At 43.4% G+C, this 21,961-nt stretch overlaps 1 protein-coding gene across 1 annotated transcript; it reads right to left on the reverse strand.

The window, feature by feature from the left end:
* Nucleotides 1–7,029: 7,029 nt before the first annotated feature.
* gli1 (GLI family zinc finger 1) lies at nucleotides 7,030–18,065 on the reverse strand. The gene is made up of 12 exons (XM_076110707.1): nucleotides 16,771–18,065; nucleotides 14,397–14,639; nucleotides 13,394–13,485; nucleotides 13,085–13,283; nucleotides 12,534–12,702; nucleotides 12,222–12,329; nucleotides 11,460–11,600; nucleotides 11,193–11,342; nucleotides 10,887–11,051; nucleotides 10,251–10,493; nucleotides 9,809–10,112; nucleotides 7,030–9,566 (listed from the first exon to the last, which is right to left on the reverse strand). Exons 1-12 carry the CDS (start codon nucleotides 16,839–16,841, stop codon nucleotides 7,030–7,032), a joined length of 4,422 nt encoding a protein of 1,473 aa, XP_075966822.1. The 5' UTR covers nucleotides 16,842–18,065.
* Nucleotides 18,066–21,961: the final 3,896 nt, after the last annotated feature.

The following is a 21,961-nucleotide window of genomic DNA, read 5'->3' on the forward strand; positions in this document are numbered from 1 at the left end:
CTACAGTTTAGGAATGCACTGCTCTACTTTTCCTCCATGTATCACCTCGGGGAAACGTTTTCACGCATTGCTTGTGGGTAATTAGAATACAGTTTATTATATGTCCAATTATTTAGAAGACATGATGAGAAACTGTCAGAGGGCGATGAATGGCGATTCATCTACTTGTTGATGCTGGGGTTGATAGTTTTCTCCGTGTTTTATTTTTAATTTTTAAACATTTTTCCTCGATAACTGAACTCACTTGTGAATCCGCATCTCGTTGTTGCTGCAGCGCAAAACTCCTCACACGTCTTACCTTGTTTCTTTATAAGCTGCTTGACGAGGTGCAAATGAGGCTGTTAACTCCATGTCGCTACATTTTCACCACGAAGAGGTTACACAAGCAGCAGGTTAATGACAACAGGTATGTGCGCCCGCCCGCCCCTCGTGTTTTATGGCTTGACTGTTATGCACGTCGCACCTGCGCTCGAGTACCCTGGAGTGGACCCCGTCCTGCGCACCATTCACCCCTGGGTGGCTGTAGGAAGTGGTGCATTGACAGTCCTTTGTGTTGCAACCTGGACCGTAATCTGTTTTGCAACTGAAAAAAACATCCGAAATAAAACTCTAGCACAGCGTTCAGGACCCCCACCTTGGCTTTCTAGGCCCCCCCCCCCCCACACCTCTTCCTAACTCTGCGAGAGAATAAAGGCGAGCCGGGTAGCTTTTCACGGCGCATAATGTGTCCTGCTATAGAGTGTGAGCGGAGTAAACAAACGGGGATCTGACACTGTGAAACAGATTAGAGAAGTGAAAGACCGATTACCTGCACGGATTTCTTTAGAGGCATGAGGATTCGCTTGAAAACCCAAAACCCCCACAAACAGTAGCCCGGATTATAATTATACATTGATTGTAGGTGTTAACTACACTATCAAAGCATAGAAAACAGATTAGTTTAAAAAGCCACTACAAAACGATTGCTTATACTCTCATAATCCTTAACACAATTCTAGCATGTATTTTATTCTTTATATATATATATATATATATATATATATATATATATATATATATATATATATATATATAATACACCAATTTAGAAGATAAATAAAGTACTTAAGTGTCACATCATAATTAAGTGCTATTTCTGTGTAGCTAACAACGGTTAAATCTCCAACCACGTCAAACATGTTATAGTTTTCCAACACTGCATGAGCTCAGGTTCACATTTTAAGAAAAGAAAAACCTTTTCCCCCCATCGTCCCTTCACCCATCATGGCTGCTGGGGGTTTGTCTCTTAATGGATTCTGGAAGAGAAAGCATCCTGAAGGTGGGGAGGGAGCGGAGGGACGAAGAATGACAGGGACAGAAGGGTCATCACGGCTCTTTGTGGAGGGATGGATAGAGGAGAGGGAGGAGAAAAGGAGGGAGGCGAGGAGGTGGATGAGGAGGGGGGCAATAAACTTTGCTACGGATGAGGGTCATGGAGGTGCAGAGGTGCTTAAGAGGTCCTGGGAGCTGTTTTTACAAAAAAAGTTATGGTCATATGCGGCAACGCAGTTTATCAGTTCTTCACGTGAAGTGTTTTTCATTTACAATTGAAATTGAGTTCAATCAAACTGTACATTTCTGACTCAGACCTGATTTGTTTAAATGTTTAGTATATAATTGAGGCTTGTTAAATGCAACCTGAAACGTAGAGCTATAGGTTTTGCTTTTTATTCAACCGAAAAGTTGCCATAATGTACTTGTGATGATGTGTGTAACCAATCACAGAAACAATGTGTTTATGTATAGAGTACTCACCTGTACTCTAATGCACTTATTTTAGATGTGCTTAATTACGCACCTTTTGAAGTGTTAATCCATTTGATTCCTGATGGACTATAGCGAATGTTTGTGCACAGTCTTATTTTGGTTTAACGGTTGTGCAGTGTAAAATAAGTACGCAGTGGTGGTCGTTTTAGCTTTCTACTGTCCTGTTAAAACAACTACTTCTTCTACACACACACACGCACGCACTAGGAGGAGCATGGAGGAAGCAGTCCCACTGGGGTTTTGTCCCTGACTGTGGTCTATGGGTTCAAAGCTTCTTGCATGGGGAGGAGAGCCCTTAAACAGCATATTAAGCAGGAGTTAATTATATGCCAACCTAAGTGACAAAGGAAAAGAAAAGCCTCCCTCTGAATGGCAAGACAAGAAAAGAGAAAAGTCATTATGCTGCCCAGTTCTTTGCATTTGAAAAAAACTCTTATTTTGGCATTTCCATTTGTAACTCTACAGAAAAGAGGAGATCACATTGTAGAGGGTCAAAACACTGTCTTTGCATCAGTGCCGTCTAACATTTTACATTCGAGTCTAACTCAAACCTGTTCAAGAATATGGTTTGAAAATATACACGCACACATGCACACACACACAAACACACACTCGCAGTCTAAAAAAAGAAGATATGCATAACAATGACTTTGTCCTGAGACAAGACAATGTTTCCAGGAAAGGAATCAGTTTAGGCCAGTGTGCTTTAGATCTGAAATGTATGTAATTGTGTCAAATAAGGAGCTAAATTAAACATTAAACAAATACAGCAAAACTATTCGACATTTACATCTATCATTTCTTCGAACAAAAACAAAGCCTACTCTGATTTATTTATGTTTGTGCACCTCATTGCAACGGTGAATGTAGCTTCACATGAGTGAACAGGACTTTAGATGTGTTGAAGGACCACATATTAGTGATGCAGCCGACCTTTATATCCTAATCTGGTAAATCGAAAGGGTTACTTCTTTGTACCAAGGTGTAGGCCGATGGGTATTAGCTTGATTTGTTTCTTGCACTAATATTTTCACAAATGTGTGTATTCAACATGCAGCCATAAACGTTTGAATTTTTCAATTATGTTATTCTCCCTTTAATCTCCAATCAGCTGATAGGAGACACCCTATTTGACCTTTTTGTGGAGCTCTAGCTATTGTTTAAAATAACAAATCCGGACATGCCAGACTGCAGATCAGTAGTCTGTCAGGAGAACTTCCCCTTCCCTCGGAGCGAATGAGTCAACTTCAGCCTCCCTGCCAGGCTGTAGTGGCTGCCGTGAGTCTGCTGTGCCATGCCACAACACCACAATGCCAATATAGTCCAAGCACACTGGGGCCCCTGAACCAAATATGAGCCAGCGCTGTAAAAAGTAATGGTGGTGATAGCATTTTAAAAATATCACATTAAAAAGTTACTATAAAAGTTCACTAAACACAGCAGTTTAAAGGACAGCGTCAGCACACGACGAGGTGCTATACAAAGTGCCGAAAATAACAAACAAGGGCGGAAAAAGTCTCTTGGTTTCTACATCAGGATATCAGGATATTCTTATACGGGGGGGGGGTCACATTTGAGTGTATCGTGACTCACCATAGGTGTGTTCAAATCATTAGGAAGTTCTTCAAGTCTGCTTGTGGTTAAGGTCGTAGGCAAGCAGATGTAGGTGTTGTTGCTATGGTTACCGACAATTAATACAGCTGGATTTTTGAACGTGACTGTTTGTCACACAATTTTAAATGCACAACTGCTCCACACGACATGGGGAAATTGATATTTTCAGTAGGCATGGTGTAATTACCCACTTTGAATTAGGCTATTAGTTTGACTTTGTTGTGATGTAGTTTGAATAAGTGTACAGCAACGTGCTTCATTATCACAGGGTGATTAAAGGGGTTAAAAACAGAGAGAAGGAATACACTAAACTTTATTCTTTTTTTGAAAAATCCCTCTTTGGTTGCACTGCTCATAGCTCACGTCCACACCAACATATCCTGTGATGTGAAGTCACAAATAAACATGACTTAATTTTAAGAAGTCACAAGCTAAAAATATTGGGAAACCCCTGCTGTTTCATATAAAACCGTACTCCCATTTCTTTCCCTCCGCTCTCTTATTTTATGTCTTTTAGATGTCGTGTTGATAATATTTTATGAGCTTTGTGTCGTTGCTCTTTCTTACAGCATCCAGCGGCCCACAGTGCCAGTCCCCACTGACCACAGAGAGCCCGTCCAGCACTGATGTCACCAAGAGCAGCCATTTGTAATGCTCATCCACTTACTTACTGTAGCTGCCGAGCAGACTGCATTAACATGCAGTTCTAAACCATAGTCATAACAAGAGGTTTTTCCAATTAGGACAAGGACAAAATGAAAGAGGATTTAGGGTAAATGTCATCAGCTTGGTCGGTTGGTTAGACTTTTAATCGTTTTGGGGTATAATGTTGGATCACAATTATGCAGAATAGGGTTTAACTGCTTACAGGGATTATTTGTGGCGTACCTATAATCATGGTACATCTAATGGTACATACTTTAAGCTTCACAGTTCCGTGTGTCTGTAGTAGCTGTAACAGTAGTTGTTTCTTGCACTAACATTTTCACAGAATATAGTTTAACTGCTTACAGCAGTGATAGATGATGCAGTGTGTGCAGCATTCAACTTGTGCTGTGGGGGCTTCATTTGTTGTGAATGAAAGAGAAATACTGTCGGCTGCTTGTTCTCAGGCTGTACTGCACTCTATTGGAGGAAAGACGTCACTGCATTAATCCACCAGGCCCAGAACCGAGCGTCATCCAGCAGAGCAGGCGTTCTACCCACGTCTTCACTTTGAGCCTCCTAGACGCGAACAATGTGCAGAGTTGGCACATCACAGCATTTGATCGTGTGTTGGATCAAAACATCACTTTACAACAACAGACATGACAAAAACAAGTTTGACAATCCTTCTGCATCCATCCCGCTGAACATCTTTATTCATACACTGGTAAAATATAGCACATTTGTATAAAAATGTAGAAAATTGTACACAAAATATAACACTTGGCTTTTGTCTATTGTAGTTAATGCTACTATTATAGCTTTTAGTTGCTAAAGGTATTATTCTTTTGCCAGCAAAAAAGTCAGAATGAAGGATGACAGTTATAAAAAAAAAAAAAAACGCACGCATGGAAGGCAACATCCAAAAAGTTCATTAATATAAAAAGATAATTTTATACAAAACATCTCATACATTCTAAGGAACAGCACTACCATTCAATGTTCATGCCCTTATTGTTAGTGTTAGTGTTGTGTTAAAATAGACTATTTGTGCATCTTTTTGTCAGTCATTTTAAGGTGTCTTTGGTAGGTTTTACACTTTTTCCAAAATGAAGAAATGTTTATTCCCGCTAATGCTTAGTAAACTTACAAGTGACGTTACTATTTCATTCTGAAAAGTCTCGTGAACTGCTTCTGCAATACATTGATGTGGCTTTAATAAGTCTAGCTGTGCTCAGATGCGTTCTTGAATGACTATTAAAGAAATACTGTGATAATTCTTGATCGCTATCAAAATGAGGTTCATGTAAATAGTCATAAGAGACAGAGACCTTTCCACACAGTGCTGTCGTCAGTGCAAAGCCACAGTGTAAAAGTAGTTCTCCTACCAAGAGCTGCAGCCTTCCTCTGTGTGAAACAGCTCAATAGTCGCAAAGAAAGTACCTCATTATACCCATGACAATGTGTATTTTACTACAGTGGCAGCGATTGAAAAAAACTCCTGCTTCTTGATCCCCTATCCTGAATTAGTAATGCAGAATTCTCCTTATAACTCTTCTTTGGGATTAGAGCCGAAGTGCAGCAGCACTGAACTATGAATGTACCTCAGTTTCTCAAACATAGGCAACTATTACAGATCTGTTAATAGATACAAACCAGCTGACTCGTGTTTCATTCAAAATAGTCGCCATCCTCATCCGAGTTATTAATACATCAGACGTACTGTAATGTAGAGGGGACTGCTGCACACATATTATAATTGAGCTTTACTCTTTTATCCCCTGTGAGTTTACCTTTTGCAAGAGCAAAGAACTTTCTGTTTTGCAGTTACAAACAACGCTGAAAAAAAAAAAGTACAAAGCTGCTTCAGGAACACCTACAGTAAACATATGGAGTGCAAACTCTCTGTCTGGAAAGGAAATTACAAAATACATGTAATCTGAACACCAAAGATTCAAACACCAACAAGTCCTGAGTGTCTGTGTGTGGACTTTGTGTGTGTGTGTGTGTGTGTGTGTGTGTCTGTGACTGCATTCTGCGGGTGTGGGAATACTGATATACCACTATAAAAGATTGTGTTGCTCATGACAAGGAAGAAATCCCTCAATACAGATTAATATTTAGTAGCACCCAGAAAGGATTTCTCAATCACTAAAAGCACAACTCAAAGTCTTCACTCGGCTCTTCAAACAAACCATTTTACAAACTCCTGTCTGAACATTGGGCCTTCAGAATCCAAGCAGTCTATCACAAGACGGGGGATGATTTATCCACGGTCTCATTGTCATATACACAACATATATAAATGTATATAAAACGTATTTACATGCATCCTTCTCTGCTCCACTGTCGCCACAGCACCATGTGACTGGAATGCCTGTTTGGAAAAAGTTCAGTGTTCAGTTTCATTTCAGGCATATAGCTCCGTGTCTTACAGGAAGGCACAGCAAAATACCAAGTACCAAGGCAGCCAAGGGACAATACAGCGAAGGGAGGTTGATCAGGCACCTTTGGTTTTAAGGTTTCGGGTGGGGATTCTTACAATTTGGAAACCTGTGATGGGATCACATCAATAGCTTTGTCTCAACTTGCAACCGAAATGCATTACAACATTATCATTATTCCTGGTATCCAGTATCAACAGACACCTTATGAGTTGCCTGGCTCAAATAAGGGCTAATGTGATGGATTTACGTATAAAGGCTTATGGGGAAGTATAAAACCGCCCAGAATAATTATCCATTATATGAAATGATCCATTCAAAAGTGTGTCTGTCTTACCCAAACTTAACATTCTTGCAATATCCCACAAGCAACAGGATTTGAGTGTTTTAAAGCCCATGCCGGTTACCCCTCAATACTGGGTTTCATACACTTCCATGCGGGATCTCAATTAAAACATTAAGAACTGGCCAAGGCCTCTACTTGATTGCTAATCTGGGAAAAATGCCCCAAAGTCTTCTTCTAAGACAGCGTGTTCAGGTATTTATTCTCCCCAGCCAGCGAGGTAAGCATGGACGTCATGTCGCCTACAGCCATGTTGGACAGACCAGAGCCTGCAGCTAGGCTGACAGAGGTCTGGGGGGTGGTGAGGCGGGATGAGGCCTGGGAGGAAGACCCCGGCTGACCCTGAAGGGGATTGTTGATTGGGCTGAATGAGGAAGACTCCGCATCATCAATGATGGAGGTGAAGTCTATGCGAGCATTATCCAGGTCCAGGTTTTCTAAGGCATTGGAGATGGGGCCAGATTCAGGATAAGGAGTCATAGGGGCAGGCTTTGTGCCACCTGTTGGGTCCAGGTTGGACCCCATACTGTGCTGCTGGTTGAGACAAGGTCCATTCTGGGGGTCCATTTGTTTGTCCATATCCATGCTTATCTGGCCTGAATAGTACATGTTGTTATTGGAAGGAGAGAACATTTCATTTTGCTGTGGATGCTGAACTGGAGGAAGTCGGACCGCTCGCCTGGGGCTGGAAGTGGAGTGGACAGGGCTGAGGTGGGGTGGGCTACCCAGGTAGCTTCCTCCTACCTGTGACAGGCTGTTCTGGCGGCTGAGAGGTTTCCGTCCCTGAGGGGGCCTGGGGACCACCATCTCCTGGCCATAACATGAGCCTTGGAGACCTGTCAGCTGCTGGTCTTTAGGTGTCACAGAGCTGGGCCCTCTGCTCTGGGCCGGGGGGCTCATGACCAGGTTCTGGTTGGGGTAGGACGGATAGGGCTGGCTTGGGTAAAGATTCTGGTTTTGGTGCTGTGGACTGTGCTGTATCATTGCTGTCTGGACACTCATATTAGCAGATAGAGGAGGAGCTTTTATTCCACTCTGCTGTTGCTGTTCTTCTTGCTGCTCCCACATGAGTGCTTGCTGTGACTGTACATAGTTCCTCACCATCATCTCCTTCACCTGCATCATTGGGGTTTCTGACCTCTGCCCGTCGGAGAGTGCAGTGCCAGCACAGCCCAAGCTCAAGCCCTCTCCACTGGGGAAGGAGTTCTGGTTCTGCCCTTGAAAGTCACAGCTGGGATTGTTAGAGTTCCTCATCAGGACCTGGCCTGTTTGTTGTGGGTAACCCTGAGGTTGCTGGAGGAGCATCCGCTGCTGTTGGAGCTTTGCACTTTGACAGGCATTTCCGCCTCCCATCCCAGGGTGGAACTGCTGCTCTGGCTTGATGGTGAGTTTGTGGATTCCATCAGGACTGTTGTAGAGGCCTGTCTGATTGTTGAAGTGGGCCTGTGTCTGTTGAGGCTGCAGGCTAGGATCTAAATACTGCATTCTTCGCTGGTTCTGGAGAGCATGGCTGGAAGTTTGGATTTGGCTGTGGGAATCGCTCCAAGGGCCTCCAGCATCACCACCCTGGCCTGTGCTAGGGTAATGGGGGCCTGAGGGACTGAGCTGGCAGGTGCTCATACTGTACTCGGCCTGCTGGAGAAGTGTATTAGACATGCCCTCTGAGTGAATAGGCCGTGCTTGGCCCATTGGATTCCCACCAGCCCTGGAAGAGACGTCCCCTCCCTGGTTCTGGTAGTGCCCCTGCATGTAACCCTGGTCTGGGCAGCTCAGAGAGTCATGGCTTGGGGACAGTTGGTTTCCAAGAGAACCTCCAACTCCTCCAAGAGTTTGATGCTGTTGCTGGTATCCCATGAAGCTCCTCTCTCCAGGGGGCATCATCATGGAACGATCCCTGCCATCAATAGGGGCAAGGTGAGGCTCCATACCCATGGCCTCCATCATTACATTCTCTGTGATGCTAGGTGGCCGAGGGGAGTACAGGTGGCGGGCAAGACTGGTGTCGGAGCCCCGGTGTTGCAGCGCATTCCTTCTGCCCATCATGGCTACATTATTAAGGCTATTGAAGCGCTTGGGGAGAGCTTGAGGATCTGCTACTGATCGAACCGGGTCACTGGCTCGCCTGCTGTTGTTACCTGGAGCCTGGTGAGGGTAGATAACACCAGTGCCGTACTCTGTGTTGGCACTGTGCCTACGTGGACCACCTTGTTGAAGGAAAGGAGGCAGAGGCTGCCCCTGGTACTCACTCAAAATACCTCCTCTTCTTGCTGGAGTGCCTGGCTGCTCCATGTTGGGTAAAGGAGTAGGAGGTGGTCCACCAGTTGCTGCAGCATATTTGGCCTTTAGGCTGTATTGCTGGGCGGGTGTTAAATTAGGAAGCCCCGGCAATCCTCCTCCTCCGGGACATGGAGCGCCTCTGCGATTGGTCTCCGGAGACAGGGGGTCTCCCCCACTCTGCTCTGGGCTGAGGAGGTGACATCCTCCCATTTGTGAGACCTCACTGGAGCGCCGGCTGGACAAGTACGGAGACACCATGGAGGACCGGCGGCTGACGGTATATGCAGAGCTTAGGCTGCTGGCGCCGCTACCTCTCCTGTCAGTGGAAGTGCAGCCAATCGATGTGCCGCCTCCTAACTCGTGACTGGACAGCTCCATAACTCGGCGATTTGAGAGCAGTGGCGAAGGTGCACACATTCCCATATTCTCTCCTGGACCTGAAAGTGAACACCCAGAGGGAGGAAGCGGCTTAGCAGCAGTTTGTCAATACAAACGAAGAATGTAAACTTAGATATCTGATTGAACTCAATCATAGGTCAGTTATGTTGGAATAATTAATTCTTCAGCCAAGTTGAAATATTCTATTTTGTACAACAATTCAGACTTCACCAATATAAACTAAGACTATGCCCACAACAGAGTTCTGAATATCAGTCGGTTATTTCATCACAGAACATACCAGGAAGTGCAGGTAGCTTGTTACTGGCACACCGGCCGGGAGGGGTTGGCCTGCGGATTTGCTTCAGCTTGTCAATCTTCAGGTTCTCCAGCCTCTTCAAAGCCTGAACAGACATTCCCATTGTTCCTACACCTACTGGCTCCCCTCCTCCACCTGCAACTCCATCTTCCAGTGCTGTGAGATCCTCCAGACTGCCAGCTGCGTTTAGGTTCATCTCAACCCCGCTGTCATTGTTGTTGGCGCTCCCCAGTGGAGAACGTTCGCTACTGCAGGATGATTGACCACCAGGGCTTGGCTGGGATTTCTGAAAGAAGTGATGGAATGTATTATCATGGCAACCCTTTTCTAACAAAACTATGAATGTGGTGATTTAACACTGCGGCTTTGCTTGTTGTTTTATTATAAAGATTCTTGGAGGCCATAAATAAAATGTATCACTCACCAAAGCAGTCTCAGGAGCCAACAGCTTGCAGTCCTCCCTGCGTGTCTCCTCTTTCTCCAGCAGTAGTTCAGAGCTCTGGCCTCCAGGGGTCATAGCTGAACCAGGCGGTCGAGGTCCTGTGTCTCCACGATGCTTTTTGGTGATGTGGGCTTCAGGGCCGTGCACCGTCTTCACATGTTTACGCAAAGAGCTTGGATCTGTGTACCGCTTAGTGCAGCCGGGGATCTTACATACATAAGGTTTCTGTAAAAAGAGCAAAGCATCGGTCAATACACACATTCTTGATTGTGCGTGCACAGTCTTGCATACCAAAATTTACTTTACTGCAACTTCTAAAAGCGTCTCTCAGAAGTTTACCACTCTTGGCTCAATACAAACTAATGTTGGTGTATTTTTTTTAATTACAGAAAATGACATTATGGACATCCAAAATATTTGCAGAAGAGTGAATCTCTACAAGACATTTTATTTTAACTAACCAAATACAAAAACATAAAGCACTCATCTGTTTTCTTGGAAAGATAAAGTATGGTTTACTACAGGTTTAACAATGTACCCGACAAAGCCAGTTGTCAAGGTATTGTTCAAACTATTGTATTGTACTCTGTTACTTTTCAGTGGCGCACACTATAGTACCTCGTTGGAGTGAGTCCGGTTCTGGTGCTTGGCCCGGTCTGAAGCATTGGAGAAGGCCTTGTTGCAGCCTTCATGTTCACACACGTATGGTTTCTCACCAGTGTGAGAGCGCAGGTGGGTCTTCAAATTCTCCAGGCGGGAGTAGGCCTTATTACAGCCCTCGAACTGAAACAGAAAGACACGGAACGTTTTTTTATAACAACAGTCAAGTTCCAATAAAGAGCACAACTTCTAAAAGTCAAATAAAAACAGATATAGAAACAGAGAGAAATAAAGTACATAGACTGAGACTAAAGATACACTCACAGTGCACTTATGTGGCTTCTCTCCTGTGTGTCTGCGCATATGAACCACCAGCATGTACTGGGCTTTGAAAGGCCTCTGTTCTCGAGAGCATTCCTGCCAGTGACACACAAACTCCTTCTTTTCTCCATGGATGTGCTCATTGTTGATGTGCTGTTAAATAGAGATTCCCATTAATAATCAAATTGTTCTCCTGTAGATACCTTTTTGTTAACAATTCTGTATTTTTCTTGCTTTTTTTGTCTCTTAATCAGTTGATCTATGCCTTACATGAACTAGCTGGTCTTGCGTGTCAAATTCCTTGCTGCAGCTCTCCCAGTGACAGTTGGTTTCATAGATGGCCTCTGGTTCAGGCTTCCCGTCCTCCTTGTCCAAGTCATCTCTGCCATCCAGTAGACCCAGGAGAGGGTCCTGATGAAACACAAAGGTTCAAACCAGAAGTTTATGGCTCAAAAATTTAAGTTTTTTGGGCTTGCGTGTCATTTGGAGGGGATACTACCTGGTCAACAATAGACTTTCAGGATCTAAAACATCTTTCTGAGAGGATTACCAAACATGAAAGCAGCAGGACAACGTGGTAAAACAAACGGGGAATTAGGCGGCAGTTTAACAGCAAGTTGAGGAGAACAGGTGTGTGCTCAGTCGGATTGATTGTCACTTGTGTTAAACTGTTTTAAAAATGTGAAACAGCGCGATGTGACAAATAGTGTAAATGGTTTTGCATCTGTGCAAAGTTCTTGGCCCACCATTTTTTCCCCACTGTGTACAAACATCTACATATCAGCTATCAGCCAGTCCTGTTCTGCTGTGATGAACTAGTGCTACATACAAGCAGATAAAGAAAATAAAGTACTTTCTTTGCATGCTGACTATAAGACCTAGAAAATGGTCAGCAACACCCGCAATATGTATCAGTCAAATATGAGCAGTTGACATATGATTTTATACTGCAGAGTATTTTACAAATCTAATGCCAAAAATGTAAATGTGTAAATGTGAAAACTTCTTGTGAGAATAGGACCGTTTCTGCACCTGAGTGCCAGTGGAAGAAGGACTGGCCACATCTCCCTCTGACCTCTCCTCCAGGCTCTTAACATTCATGCCATCCATCACACCTCCCAGCCCTGGCTCTGTCTTCAGCTACAAAAAACAAAAACACACATCATATCACCTTTTTGATTCTGTCTCTCAAAGACATTAACATTCATAAAATGAGCACAGATTTGTAATCCTCCCTGTCGTAGACCTGTCTCAGCTTCCTATTCCCTCTTCCCATCCATCCTCTCTGCACTGATACTGAATTGCTTTGAGTGCTTTGTAAAGTGAGTGAGAGGGCCGTCTTACATGTCCATGCTTGGGTGGAGCGTGGAGCCGAGGATTGTGGGGCGGTAAGCGGGAAGCTTGGCAGGGACCTGGTGTGTGTCCTCCCAGAGGCGTCCCCCCGCCTCCTCCATACATGGACATTTGTTGCCTGGATTGGCAGTTTATATTGCTGGAATAACCGAGGGACGGGCTGCAGAGTAACAGAGGAAACAATAATATGACAACTTTAGGAGAATAAAGGACTGGTGAGATATTCAAATCAATCATGAACTTTGACATTTATCATGGGCGGAAGAACAACGGTAATATTGTTTTCTCTTAATACGGAAATATGTTAGCTCAGGCTAGATGGTGTTTGAAAGTAGAAGAGGATGTTAGGTGATAAATATTGCCAAATGAGGGGAGAGAATAGCATCAAACTTCATGCCTCAAAGTAAAATATTGTATATTATGATGCTATTTTTAAATCAGGGAATGTGCAGCAGATGCTTTGAATCCATTACCTTGAACATTGGACCTTACTAGTCTGAAGGAATGGATATTGCTTTCGGTGGAATGGTGAAATATCTGACCTCATGGCGCTCACAGAGAGATGGCCATAGGAACTGGCCCCGTTAGGGTTGCAGCGAGAGTTGACGAAGGCCACCAGGGAGTTGGGTGATGTTCGGATCACTGTCTGCAGGTCTACACTGGCATCAGACAGAGGAGAGATGGACAGAGCTCTCTTTTTACTCAGCTTCAGCATGGAACGAGGCGTGGAGAACCTCGAGCCTGAAGGGGAACAGAGGACAGCAAGAGGAGGAGGGTTAGCGTTGATGGTAAAAAATCCTTTAAGAGACCTGATTTGCATTCAAAGGAAACGGTGGGGAATGTTAACTTACCATCACCTGAGCCAATCTGATCAGAGCCAGGCTGGAACTGGCAGAAGCTGTGATGAGAGGACATCATGTTGTTCTGGTTACAGTAGGGGGTGCTATTGCCACCTGTTGGACATAAAGGACAGACAGAAACACTGAAACACACCACTGCAAAGATTCACACGAACGTCTCTCAGTGTGTTAGCAGTGTAGCCCGGTGCGTGCACATGTTTAAAACATCATGTTTACCTGCAGCCTTGTGCATCTAACAAGAGCTGAATGGTCGAGCAAGAAGGGATAGACACTTACATTGAGTTTGGCCACACGCCAATCAGTCATTTGAAGGTTTACTGTAGGTACAGCAGCAAGAAGCACTTGGGAAATCTAGCTTTTAGGTAATGACAAGTGAGGAAGAGCAACAATTAACTGCCCTGCAATGTTTCATGGTCTAGAGTCTAGACTCTTTCCTCTTAGTTTCTACTTTTAGAGGAAATGAGACAAAATATGGATAAGCTGGTAAAGTAGAATTGACACAAAGAGACTGTAACAGTAATCCGCTGGCATCTCTTCATTATTCATACTTTGATTCACTATTTACATTTTTAAAGAGTCTATCTTCTATAAGAGCTGAAGATACCCCGTGCGCAGCGGTGCGTGTGTTCTCTCCAGGGATACAGCTGGTGCAGGGTAAACCAAATTAAACATAATAAAAAATACAAGCGCACACCAGGGTTCTGGTACAGACACTATTTTATTGACAAATTACATTTAAAAATAAGAAAGAGCGAACTACGCGTATTTTGCTTCATCAGATTTGCTTCAAGTGAATTAACTGAGTGATTAAAATGAGCCCAAGCTGCTGTTTCTCTGAGTAACAGATTATATCTCAGCAGTACAACCGGCCTTCTGTTGAATGGACCTTTCCTTTTGTAAAAATCTGGGTAGTCTCTGTTTCTTCCTCAGTCTCTCAGGTATCTTTAAATCCAAATCAGTAGCAGCTGTGAGATTAAGGCGATGTAAAAGATACTCTGACTCACCCTCTGTGGGCGGCATGCCCCTGTGGCCCATCATACTGTGTGGCGGCGGGGCCTGAGGGGGCCTCATATATTGATCCATGCAGTGGCCAACCCCCTGTCCTGGTCCTGATCCATGAGTCATACTGGGAGTCATGGGATTATACATAGCGCGGCAGTCCTGGGGAGGGCCGTTGAGGAGCGGTGCACGCAGCGAGGACACATCACTGTAGGGCGACTGGCCTGATGGGACTAGGCTGCAGATATCATAGAAACGTATTAATAATCTGAAAAAAATGGCAAACTAACAAAATAGAAATAGAGCGGTAAAGAGTGTCACTGAGAGGCAGAAAGCATCACAGAGGAACATATTAAGTAGTGGTAGGTGTGCAGATTTGGGACCCTAAAGTAAGTAAATAAAGAAAAAAAAAGAGAAATAAAGAAATAAAATACAGAAAATAAAGAAATAATCAAATGGGAAAAATACACATTGAAAAAATATTGTAGTTTTCCGTGTTTTCTGTGTCACTTTTGGGCCTAGATCAATGCGAAAAGATTGTGGCAATTGAAAAGCTTCTATAAAAATGTATAGTAACTTTTCAGAGGTGGTGCACGGAGGGAAGCACTGCCTTGTGCTGTCTGGTGCTCGCCACTAGATGGAGTATAGCCCTCATGTTGGTCTTCACTGTGGACACTTACTCATCTGGGTTTTCCCCGACCAAACTAGAGAAGGGAAGCTTCAATGAAACTTTCCAGTCCTCACATGAATTTCAACGTTTTCTCTGACCTTCCCTCAGTCTCACTGGTCAGTTCAAAATCTGTCTCTCCTCTTCTTTTTCTCCTCGTCTCCGTCCCTCTCACTCCTCTCCTAAAACGGGGCAGACTTCATCTATCCACCTCCTCCTAAGTCGTCCTTTCAGGTCTTTAATTCTTTCACCACAACGTGTATTCCACACAGGAGCTTAATCTGTCCCCTCTAATCCACTGTGCTGGTTCCCCCCGACTCTACCTCTCCCTCCCATTCTCACTCCTTTCTCCCTTTCTCTTCTCCCATTCACCCCTTCTGTTCCACTTCTCTGTTTCTCCCCCTCCCTCTCTCTCTCTGTTACTTTCTATCTCCTCTTCCTCTCCCTCCTGCTCCTCTGTCTTTCTCCGTCCTGACAAGCCACCTTTCTCTCCATCTCTCTCCGTTTCTCCCTCACTCTGGGTAACCTGAGCGGGGCGCGAGGCAGTCATGCAGAGCGCAGCGGGGCCTGGTCAGCCTGTAATTAGCAGCTGTCAGAGAGAGGCCGAGTCCACCCGCAACCTGGGTGGCATGTGGAAGGGGAGGGAGGAGAGGGGGAGGAGTGAGGGACTGAGCTAGCACTGCGTCCACAACAATTGCAGCGAGACCTGCAACCTCAGAATATCTGTGTGATTAAAATAGGTAGAGTTTCTGAACAGCTAGCCTGGCTCTGTCCACAGTTAGAAAATGTATTGTCCCGATGTCAACCCTGTCCAGAAACAACAATTTGTGATTTTAGGAGGAGCGCTAAGAATTTTGGCCGTGCGCAGTGACTGTGCACAACTTGTTGAAGTCTTGTTATCGCAGTGAGTTTGCCAGGTTTTATACCATAGTGCGGACCATATCTGTCAACACACGCGATAGAAGTGCTGGCTGGTTGGATGAACTGTAAGCCTGGATTGATCTGCCGGGCCTCTACGGTGACTCATTTCTCTCACGGATATACCGCTAGTGTTGTACTTGTTGGCATATTTTTGTCCTCGATATTGCACTGAAAGTTTGACTTTCAAGTACATTTGTATCTTGGTTTTGAAAAGAGATTATTTTCAGAAACTGCTGTGTATGTTTAGGTCTGTCACGGTATTAGTAATAATTTTGTTGGACGATATATCATGCAAGAAATAATTGCGATGAATGATTTTATTGTCATGTCAAGACTATTTCATGCCACTGATATAATGATTATATAATGGCATATATAATAATGCAGGTACAAAGAGCAATGCAATTTTAATTCTTACTAATAAAGTAAATGAATAAAATAAACTAAATAAAACCGCACAACCAAAACAATAAATAAGATGGTCTTTTATGCTGTTAAGAAAATGTGCGATGCCTGAAGTTTGGACAGTGCCGACCTCCCTTCTATGTGCTGAGATACTCTAACAATCTACTTATCATTGAGAGTGGTACAGATCATCTCATTGATAAAATAAGTTTTATCTTATCTTACTCTTGGAAAGAAATGAAATAAGCAAATTTGCCAAAATGTTGCACTATTCCTTATATTTCTGAAACCGGTTTCACATAATTCACCATGACAAATGGAGGTTAAAATGCAGCCACAGAGCGATGAGTGAGCGATGAGTCAACTACTGTCTTACCCTCTGGAGGGCTGGCTGGGTGAGGTCTCGTAGTGGTACAGCCCCTGGTGTGGCTGCATGTCCACTGGCATTGGAGCTCCGAGACCTACTGCTCCCCGTACAGCCTGGACCTGACACACAAAGACAAGGACACGGTTAGGGTGAAATGAGGAAACCCAAACAAACCCCACCAAACTAAACTAAACTGCTCTGCAGAGTAAAGGCAAATGGACAAAAACAATTGTGGTTAGGGAGGAGAAAAAAAAGAAATAAAAGAGCTTGTTAATAACAGAGCAGACCAAGCAGTTCAAGAGTAAAACAAGCTCCCCGTGAAAAGCTTGAGTCATACTTATTCTAAACAAAGCCAGAACAAAGTACTAAATGCATTACTCAAGTAAAAGTAAAAATGTAAAAACCACAGTGGAAATAAAGTTTAACGTAGTAAAAATACGTCCTGCAGTCTTGCATTCAAATATAACTTGAAGAAAGTAAAATACAGGTTAGAAGTCACATTTAGTTACGAATAAAAACCAACAGCACTTACAGTGTTAAGGGTGGTGCTGTACCTGCTTCAATCCATCACATTTCATTTAATTAGTTTATCTTTGGAATAATAAATACTAATTGCAAAATGTTTCGTAATTACAGGTATGTTCACAGTTAATGTGATTTAAAAGTCAGTTATGAGGTTTAAGTGTAAATTTATGTCTGCGAATTGAGTTTCCTTTGAGAGAAAACAATGCTAGAGTTGCCCTTCTGCACGTTATTAGAAATATAAGCATCTAAAGCTCCATTTGGATAAATGAAACATTCATAAATACATATGATCTCATAAATTAACATTAATGTCCCCTAAATAGCAACATAAAATGGTGTAAGCTCTACAAATTGAACTTTAAAAGCAGGTCATGTGATGGTACTGATGTGCCCTGATACACACAGATTAGACAAAACCCTGTGACACAAACAGTGGGCTTGGCCGTAATCTCTCTTCTCTAAACAAAGTTGTGCACCTCAAACACTGCTGACTGACACTAAAAACCCGCCGCACCTTCCCATCCTGGAAAGAAACGATCGGCGTGGAAAAGACCTGCAGAAGAAGAAAATCTGGGTTTTGCCTCAAAGCTTAAAAAAAAAAAAAGTGGTGATAGTGGCAACAGAAACGGAGAAGAATTATAGTAGAACAAAGCGATCTTTTGTATGAAACTCATATTGAGATGGTATCTTTCAGCAGGAGTGCATGTGTAAGGTAATTCTAGCTGAGAGATCTTGGGAACAAGCGCCTGCTTATTACATCCAACCACATCAGTGCAGGTACTAATAGTCGGGACTGTGGGCTCTTACATGCTTACACAGGTAATTAGGACAAAGACAATACTGTACACGTTGATGTCATATAATCATTTTTGTGTCAATATTTGTGTTTTACCCTTTTAATCCTAAACATCTATTTTTTTTTTTTTTTGGGATGATCTGTAGTAATAATAAAAAAAAAGAAAATGCAACATTAAATGTTTATATTGATTTGAAAAAAGAAAGAGTTAACAAATCTGACTACCTTGCATTATTCTTTTACTCTAGACTTAAGTCCTTGCCATGCATGCAGAATCAAAAATATCCCATTGCTGCTGTTCATGTGACAAGTGCTTAAACCCAAACTGGGAAAGCTCCTGTCCGCTGCAGATGAAAGCTCTGTTGCCGGGCCTGTTATGTAGCAGCACAAGTGTTAAAAGGGCAGTAGGGACCTATTTAAGCCCACAAGCCACCAGGGGGATTTGATACGCAAAGTTAGCGAGTGGCTAAATGATGTGGGCGGTCCGCGGCTAATTGCATATGTTCAGCGCCTGCTTCGGATGTGTGTATGATAATTAGCCCGGAAGCGCTAAATAGAGATCTCGCCGAGCACCTCAGCTGTCCAGAACTCATAAATACCAAGGAGGGGGTCGCCAGACAGCCTGTCACAAACACACACACACACACACACACATACACTGACACACCTGTCAGTCTCGCCAGGGGGTAGCATAATAATCTAGTGGCCACCAAGTCTGCAGAGAATGTGTGCGCGTGTGTGTGTGTGTGTGTGAAAGACTGAATATACCGAAGCAGTTTGTACTGTGAAAGCACAGTAGCAGGTGTGTATGAGAACGGAGTTTTGGAGACAAGTGTATTTGCAGTGCTGTGCGTGTGTGTGTGTGTGTGTGTGTGTGTGTGTGTGTGTGTGTGTGTGTGTGTGTTCGAGAGAGAGTGTGTTTGACATGATAAATGGTGGTGCATCTCGGAGTAAGAGTGAATAATGTATGAGACCACCTGCGCATGAGCAAGCTGGAAATCTTTTTGAAAAATATGTTTGCGAGTGTTTCTCCAGGGAGCGAGGCAGCGAGTGAGTGTGTGAGTGTTACTGTTGTATTGCTCCGCGTAGACACGCTCATTTGTGTGTTGAGTAATTCATCTGCACGGTACATAGAGTGTGCTCTTAGTCAGTGATTTACTGTAAGGCAAGCGCAAACATAGAATAAGTCAACAGAATTCATGTTTGCCAAGTCTGAGCATCCCTGTCTTCTAAAAAATAAGTTTATGTACTAAATATGTGCAGTTAATGCAACACAGGGATGCACAACGAGACGCAGTAGTAGCCCATTTTAGACACAAGAAAAACATGACAAACAAAACAAAAACAGTAGAGCATTCCTGAAGTGCATTCTTTTGAATTTGCATCAGTAGGAATGTACCTCGGCCTATAGACTGTATGTGTGCATGTATGTATTTCTATATCTATACAGCGTGTAAGCACACATACAGTAGATGGATGATTATATACAGTGCATGCACGGTGCTGATACAGGTGCCGTGGCATTGTGCTATTTCAGGTCAATATCTTGTGAGAAACTCTCAGGGACTTTGCTTCCCGGTGTAATTTTGTGGTGCTGGGTTTCAGAGGGATGGGGCAGAAACATATTAAAAACCCCGAGGCCATAAATCAAACGGCTAACCAAACAAGTCTGCTCCGCTGCGGCACAGCGAGCTGGGCAGGAACCAAGGAGCTGAGGATGAGGACAGGATGTCCAGCCACTTTCTACACCCAAAACATCTGCATTCACACACACTCCAGCTTCACACGCCTGCAGCACCACCGCCCCATACAAGTTAGCCTAAAACAAGACATCTCTAACCTCACACAACCACTTTGTCCTCAACGTCATCAACCGTACTTAGGAATATGATGAAACCAGCGGGAAAAAGGCCATGAATATAGCATTAGTATGTGGCAAACAGTAGACTTTAATCGGAAGACTTGCATGCTGTGTAGAAATTAAGCTATTAAATGTTTTGAATAAATATATGAATCATTTATTCAAAAAAAATGAATGATGACAAAAAGCCATCAAGATCACAGACGTCAGTGATGTCTAATTGACTAATTGAATTAACTGAGCAATCAATTAATCAAATAATTTCAGTGTTTGAGGTTCGTTGTATTGGTGTATTAGCAGAATATAGAAAATCAAAGAAAAAAATAAAAATACAAAAATGGCTGGAAGATCACATCTTTTGGGGTATGAAGACCCCAAAGTGACCTCCACAATATCACCAAACAAGAAAAGTAGCGTTTACAGCAGGGATTCTCAAAGTGGGGTTTTTGACGCCCCGGTGGGTCGCGATTACAACAGATTGGTGAGCGGCAACAGTTGCAGGTCAATTTACAGCCCCGCAAAGTAAACAAGGTGTACGTGTGTCCGCGCTCAAAGCAACAGGCGTTACACCTCCTCTTTCTGTACAAGATGAAATGTTGGTTAAAGACCAAGCAGAGAGGACAGCAGCAGAAGAGAGCGGAGGAGCACCATGTTCATCGTGTGGTGTAAATGCAATGTTTATGGGTGTTGTTCTTTTGTGTTAGGGTATCAAAGCTCTGTATAATTAGGCATTAGACATGTTTGTGCTTAAACCACCTCTGATGGAAGGTTGCAAGTCTCTGGCATCGTTATTATGGGTGTTACAGGTGAAAACTTTGGGAACCTACGTTTTAAAGCATGGCTCCGAGGCACCAGAGAGACAAACTCATGGATTTCTTCTTTTTTTCTGTCCTTGCTGGAGGATAGTATCTTGGATGTATATTAGCTGAGTTTAACTCAATTACTGGATATTTTTAAACAAGCCCAAGAGGTCCCGACTGTGGTCTAGCCTAATAAATTTCCATTCAAGCTTCCCGACTTACTCACCAACCAACCAAACAGCAGCTTACCACCAATAAATAAAATACGGCTTTGTATCCCTAGTGATCTATTACTCATTCACTGTAAAGCTGATACTAACTACAACTGCAGAGCTAACATATTCTTTGTCCTATAAATCAAAAGTTGGATTCAAGAAATAAACCCTTACTCAGTTCAGCACACATCTGTTTTGTTGCTTCAGCCTCACTGGGTCTGGTATGACCTGCAGCTTTAAGTGGCTAATGTTAGCAAACTTTAGATAGATCAACACTATTTACACTTTGTTTTGCACTAATGTTACAGGACAATATAAATGCTGACAACGTGTTCACAAGTAGAAAAGTCTAATTCTACCAAATCAACCAAAGTTAGCTCACATTAGCCACCATAAGCTACTGGTCATACCAGACCAAGTAAGGCTGGAAAAATGTGTTATTTACTCTTTCAAAAGTTAGATAGTCTCACTTTAAGTTGTGTTTCATTTCAAAGTTGACAGGAACATGGCTTAGCAAGCGTGGTTATGATTTCTGATGACATTAAAGTGTAATATTATCACCGTAAGCTTCACAGACGCAGTCGACGTCTTGTAGCAGGGCTTCGACTGCATCAGGTGACTTTTGGTACGTATTTGTCCCACAGACGTCAGTTTTCAGGTGATAGTTTGTGTTTGTGGTATACAAAGAGAAACATTGTTGCGTCTTGCAGGGTTTGGCCATTTGTGACATTCCCATAAAGCGTCAGTCCTCCTCCCTCTGAGGAAGTCTCCAGAGAGGACAGACATTTCCACAGGTCACTGGTTGTGTCAGACAAAAGGCCTGATCCAGGCCCACTCGGCTGCTCCACTCCTTTACTCTTGGGTGTAACACTAAACTGGGGCTCACACATGCCCCCCCCCCCCCCCCCGATGTAGAAAGAGGCATTTAATGACAGCCCCTCTCCTCTTAACCTCATTTCTCCTCTACTCTCAGATGGGAATGGGAGTATACAGTGTGTGTTTG

The sequence above is a fragment of the Anarhichas minor genome, unplaced genomic scaffold (assembly GCF_050575085.1).
Source record: "Anarhichas minor isolate MPS153535 unplaced genomic scaffold, ASM5057508v1 ptg000043l, whole genome shotgun sequence".
Classification (NCBI taxonomy): Eukaryota; Metazoa; Chordata; class Actinopteri; order Perciformes; family Anarhichadidae; genus Anarhichas; species Anarhichas minor.